This window comes from Notothenia rossii, assembly GCF_949606895.1.
Source record: "Notothenia rossii genome assembly, chromosome: 12".
Taxonomy (NCBI): domain Eukaryota; kingdom Metazoa; phylum Chordata; class Actinopteri; order Perciformes; family Nototheniidae; genus Notothenia; species Notothenia rossii.
In genome coordinates this window covers 17,713,869-17,720,557 of record NC_136911.1, presented here as the reverse complement: position 1 = coordinate 17,720,557, position 6,689 = coordinate 17,713,869, and the positions used below count along the sequence as shown (strand labels likewise).

General features: G+C 40.0%; 1 protein-coding gene across 2 annotated transcripts in view; it reads right to left on the bottom strand.

Moving 5' to 3' along the window:
* The window catches only part of rps6ka3b (ribosomal protein S6 kinase, polypeptide 3b), a 39,227-nt gene that overhangs the window by 29,580 nt on the left and 2,958 nt on the right, over positions 1–6,689 (bottom strand). For both annotated transcript variants that reach the window (XM_079662178.1, XM_079662179.1), the window contains exon 2: positions 4,637–4,696. In XM_079662178.1, coding sequence (XP_079518304.1) covers positions 4,637–4,696 — 60 coding nt within the window. The remainder of the gene's footprint in view (positions 1–4,636; positions 4,697–6,689) is intronic.

Below are 6,689 nucleotides of genomic sequence, written 5' to 3'. Positions count from 1 at the left end.
AAAATCTTAAAATGGACTCTAAAATGAACAGGAAGCCAGTGGAGGGAAGCCAGAATTGGTGTGATGTGGTCAAACTTGCGGGTTCCTGTAAGCAGCCGCAGTGTTTTGTACAAGCTGCAGGCGGGCAAGCAAAGTCTTATTTAGGCCGGCATAAAGTACATTACAATAATCTAAACGAGTTGAAACAAAGGCATGAATTACAAACTCAAAGTTTAAAAAGGATATAACCAGTTTCATTTTGGACAGGAGCCTCAAGTGATAAAAGCTGGATTTAACCACAGAGTTTATCTGTTTATCTCATTTAAAAGCACTGTCGATTTTGACACCCAGATTTGTGACCATGGGTTTTGCATACTGTTGCAGGGAACCCAGGTCAATGGAAGGGACAACACCATTTGGTCCAAACACAATTACCTCCGTTTTGCTCTCATTTATATTTAAAAAGTTTAGCGCCATCGAGGCCTTTATGTCATTAAGACAGTCAACCAGGGGCATCAGAGAGCTAGTGTTTTTTCTTAGGGGTAGATATCATTGGGAGTCGTCCGCATAAAGGTGGTAGGAGACGCCATGTTTTCTAAAAATTAGTCCAAGGCTTCTGATGACAGCATCATATTTGTCGGTTGACTCACTCATATCATTGAGACTCGATTATGGCAATAATAATCAAAATTGCTAAATATTAAGCTCCTGATGAAATACCTTGTTGACTTTCAAATGAGTTGTGTAGATATGAATGGTTATGACATCTGCAAAAAAGTAACACTCATAATGTATGATAAACAAAACGGGGTCAGACTTTTGCAGTGGGAGTATACATTGGATGAAATGACAGCCCTATCTTACAGTTTCAGCCCTTTCAAAACACCAAAAAGCCAATCTGGACTCAGGAACAAATACAAACATATGGAGTCTGTTGAATGCAGCGTGTGTAATATTTTTCTTTCTTTTCTTGCGGCCGGACTTTGTCAGGTCAAGCAGAAAACAACTCCAGATGTTCAACTGCCGTTGCACAAATTGCAGCTTTAGTCAAGAAACTGTGGACACATTTTTTTTTTTCTGTATTTAAATGTGTATAATTTCAAAGACACATTTTGCTAAACTCAAGAAAGGAAATGAGAATGTGGAATAAAAATGTATCAAGCTATAAAATGTACTTTTCTTCTTGCATCTGGGTTAGAATCAATGGTCAGAGTATAAGTAAATTCATCCTGGTTCCAAACATCACACGCACACACGCACACGCACACACACACACACACACACACACACACACACACACACACACACACACACACACACACACACACACACACACACACACACACACACACACACACACACACACACACACAGCTGAGCAGATGGCAGCAGATGTTAGTTGGTCCCTCAGAGGGCATGATGTTCATAACGCTGTCTGGAAATCATTGTATGCCTCACTGGGGGCATCAATGTGTGTGTGTGTGTGTGTGTGTGTGTGTGTGTGTGTGTGTGTGTGTGTGTGTGTGTGTGTGTGTGTGTGTGTGTGTGTGTGTGTGTGTGTGTGTGTGTGTGTGTGTGTGTGTGTGTGTGTGTGTGTGTGTGTGTGTGTGTGTGTGTGTGTGTGTGTGTGTGTGTGTGTGTGTGTGTGTGTGACTCAACAGTAAGCCCTTTGTGAAGTGAGAGTGTGTTGCCATCTTGCAGTCATATACGAACTAGCAACGAAGCTAAGTGTGTGAGGGCACAATGAGCATCATGTAGGTGTTTGAGAGTGTGTGAGTGTTTGAGAAAGATTTGATAGTGGCTGAGGGAGTGTGTGTCTGTCAATGAGTGCTGCCTGTAGGTGTGTGTGTGTGTGTGTAGTTGTACTTCTATCTTCATGAGGACCATATTGGGTTTATTGTAAGCGCGCAGCTTTAATGAACATTTTCATTATTAACTCATCTGGACATTAAAATTATGTGCATGTATTCAATCTATCGTGCATGGCAACAAAATAATCAGATCATATCCTTTTAGTAGCTGCAACAAGCGAATATTTGCCAATTGTTGCTGAAAGACAAAGGCTCAAGATGACAATTGGATTTTCACAATAAAAGTGTCAAAGGTCTTTCACAATGTACTCGTTGTAGTGAATGTTTTACGTAAACGACTCCGCTTGCATGTATGAAAGTACCACTCAAGACTTTAAGCAGCGTGACACGGACCGAAAGCTGCCTCATTAGCCCAAATTAACCTATGAAAACACACACACACACACGGTTTCACACTAAGTTGAGCCTGTGGAAAAGTCAAACTCAGTCATTAACAGCTTTGTAACATATTCATCCTCACACACACACACACACACGATGTGACGTTCATTTCATACTGCTTCCAAATGTAGTTTTTTCCCTTAGCTCCTGTGTGTGTGTGTGTGTGTGTGTGTGTGTGTGTGTGTGTGTGTGTGCGTACGTGCGTGCGTGCGTGTGTGTGTGTGTGTGTGTGCTGCAGACTCTGGAGAGTGAGGTAATGAGTGCTCAGCTCTTCTCAGACAGTGGATCTATAAACCATCTCCTCTGCATTTAAAAATCGATGCTTGCAGCTGCCCTGCCTCTGACACACACACACACACACACACACACACACACACACACACACACACACACACACACACACACACACACACACACACACACACACACACACACACACACACACACACACACACACACACACACACACACACACACACACACTCACACACACACACACACACACACACACACACACACACACACACGCACACGCACGCACGCACATGCACGCACACACAAACTTTGCAACTAGGAAGAGTCTCAAATTCTGTTTTATCCAAGTAGAGACATCAGCCTTTCAGGTCTCTACAGCAGTGATTCCCCACCATTAAAAATAGAAGAAATTATCACTAAGGATAAAAATAGACATGAGAACAAATCGGAAAGATGTCAGTTATAAAGTAACACACTAAAAGGAGAAAAAGCCACCAGTGTACCAATGCATATTGAGAAATAGCAGGAAAATGTATTCGACATAATACTATATATGTTGTATGTATATTACTGTAGCAAAATATGAAGAAATATCTGAGAAGCAGCTCATACATGTTTTCTGCTGGTATAGCCATTTTGTTTTACGAGATAGCTACCGCCAAAGATACAATCATCATCAATTTGTAAAATCACTGAGTCTGCTAGTATCCATCCCACATGTTGTTTTTACATTGTTCCACTGTGAAACTACTGACAATAAAGTGTGTGTGTGTGTGTGTGTGTGTGTGTGTGTGTGTGTGTGTGTGTGTGTGTGTGTGTGTGTGTGTGTGTGTGTGTGTGTGTGTGTGTGTGTGTGTGTGTGTGTGTGTGTGTGTGTGTGTGTGTGTGTGTGTGTGTGTGTGTGTGTCAGTTTGAAAGTGGGACACAGGAAGAGGAAGTGTATGAGGCATGCTGAGAGAAAGTGGGTTAACATAGAGAGTAAATAACAACATCTAATCCCAAAATAGCACAATAAGTGATGAAATCTAGCAGAGAGGAGGGATCTGAGGGAGGATTCTTTTTTTTATGAAAAAAGATGACTCATGACTTTGATAGTGAAACGCTCTCACATTCAAACCAGCAATTATCCTGCAGGAGTAGGCGTTTTTTCCCTCAAAAAGTGGATATATCATAGAGCAACACTGAGCTTTTTGTGAATGCATTAACACAAAGGATGAAATCTTCAATAGCTCATGGCTGCATAATGCAGACTGTGGCAGGGGAAGTGTATTCCTGTAGTGGAGCCTGAACGTAGCATCTCTCTGGTTCCATCGAGAAAAAACAATGGGATTTTTACAGGAAATAAACTCTGTGTCAAACCAACATGACTTCACGTCATCGCCGCTAAGCTAGGGGTGGCTAATGTTTGGAGGGATGATGTTTAGTAGTCTCATTTAGACAATTGTTAGCAACCACTGCTTTTAAATTCACCAGTGTAGTATTTAATCACATATTTTGTGTTTTAGAACAAAATGTGAAAATCTCTTCAGCTTGTGATAACCACACACACAGGGGACAGGAAGTGCTAAAATGCTGACTCATTACAGTTTCTTTTTTTCTGTGTTGATTGTATAATCTTTCCTTACTTTACAATAGTTAGTCATGTTCTTATTGTATTGTATATATTCATGTTTCTCATATTTCTAAAAACAGACCTTATTCAGGAATCTAACCAAAAACAAAATCGAAAAACGAATTGAGCATGAGAAAGGGAACCAGAAGTGATCCAATGCTGACTCATTTCAGGATTTTTCTGTTATGCTTCTTTATTTGGTCTCATTTTACAGTATAATTCCTCTCACTGTGTTTGTGTATGAACCAAACAACAAAGCACATTTCTTGAATGTAAATCTACTTGGCAATAAACCTTATTCTGGTTTGAGGACTCATTCCTGCACCCCTATGTTGAGCTGATATACACACACAGCTGCCATCACTGAGATCAGAGCGGTTCACTGTTGTCAGTACAAACAGTGCTCGTCATGTTTACAAATGAAGCCCACTTAATGTCAGCAGAGACTAACAGAAAGCTCTGAACATACTATGGTGCGGCTTCTCTGTTTGATGTGTACATAAAAGCCAGGAAGAAGAAAAAGGGGCGGGGGACTTACGACGCAGACGGGCATCGAGTCGTCATCGCCTATGGAGTCCTCAGGATCGTGATGGGGATCCTGTAATCACACACACACACACATTAACACACCTGATACACTGATGACAATAAACGCCCTGTGAGGACGTCACTGCTGCTGCAGGTTCAAACATGCTTCCATAACTGAAAACACCTCAGTGTGCATGCTTTATTCAAACGGATTATTCATGAGAGGACTTTTGTCTTTGTTGAACAATAGTCACAATAATTAACCGAATATTTTGCTAAGCTATAAACCGTTAGTTGGTTTATCAGCCTCTCAGTTGTGTTTTGTTCTGCTTTCTTTCTCAGTCTTAAAGGATATTAGTCCTGCTTTCATAATAGGTTTGATTATGTATCATCTTTATTGTTCACTGTATTTTGTCAACACTTGCTGTTGATCATCATGACTTGTTTCCCTCTATGAATCTTTTAACATTTACATTTTTGCTTGAAAAAGCACTTTAAAGTCCAACTGATTTGCTCAAAATGTGCTTTATAAATATAGTTTGGTTAATGATTCGTAAAGTGCATTTCTATAGAACATTTTTCTCTTCTTTTTGTCAGGGTAACAGGGGACTTTCAAAGTTGTGTTAAATGACAAATAGCTATCTGTAATAAGATCCATCATTTTGTCACATCTGCCGCCTACATTCCTGTATTTTGCTTCTTTTTGTGCTCTCGAGCTTTCAGAGGTGAAGCGAGGCGACCTATGAGTAGGCGTCATTATTTTGAAAAGGCTCTCATCATCTCCCACCCGCTCTCTGTGACGGAGGAATCAAGCAGAGATCACAATTGAAAAAAAAGAAAAAAAAAGTCCCCAGGCAGTCACAGCGCGAGCTTTAATTCTACCTCATCCAAAAAGGAACACAACAGATATGAATTAGCATTACGTAACAGCACAGGATTAGTCTGCTCCCCTGCTGGACCAGCAGCTGTGATTGAGACACTGATACTACCGCCAGAGGATAACAATAATAACAACAAAAGTGATTATTTATTTTGCCGGTAAGTGCGGCGTAAGCTGGAAATCTGCACAGCGGGGGGGGGGGAGATGCAGACAGCAAGGTGACAGAGAGGTTATAATGGAGAGGCAGAGAGGAAGTAAATGACTGCAGAGTCTGATTGATGAATACAAACTGTGCAAAAAAGTTTCAAGGTGACATTCAGAAATCATTTGTTCTGTCCAAGCAACAGCCGAAAAATATTTTGCTATTGATACAATTATAAATGTGTAACTCCACGCAAAATAATTGGAAAGCTTTACAATTGTCTCTCTTTGAAAACACATATTGTTCGAATGTATTTCTTACAATACCCTCCTCAAGAAAAAACATGTTCTGGTACCCCCTTCTCAAATGTGAGAAATTATGATTTTCTTTGTCCAACATTAGTTTCAATGGGTTTTTTCTATCCTTTTTCGTTTCCTTTTTAACTGTTTTACTATTCATTTTTTAAAGCTGTATTTTTGTTTATATATGTTATTGATACTTATCTGTTACTGTTTTATATATTGTAATTTAAATGTGTTGCCTTGGGTGATGCTGTAAGGCTTCTAAATATGATTGTAATAATCAAATTAATTAATTGGTAAATGCCATAAAATGTATTTGAACAATTATATATCTTAGGGCTTTAAAACCATTCTTTGGAGAGAAAAAAAGCAATTTGCTTGCATCACCTTGCGCTCTGGGAGATTAGGATTTGTGGTTTCTATTATTTTCTGATGTTTTATACACAAAAAACTCATGACAATAATCATTACTTGCAGCCCGAAAGGATCAAATTGTTCCATTTTCCATCCAGCTTTTCGAAAGCACTTTCTTTAAGCCCGCAGAGTGCAGGTTCATCGCTGAAGCCATCTTTATCTACACTCATCTTTGTTTCCGCATTTCAGCAGCAGAAAGTGCAGCCCCTCTTTGCTCTTTGTGTTGAATGATCTTGTCTTCAGGGCAAAATCCTGCAAAAATCATCTCGACTTCATTCCACAACGTCACCCCTCTCCTTTGTGTGTGTTTGTGTCCTGTGTTGGC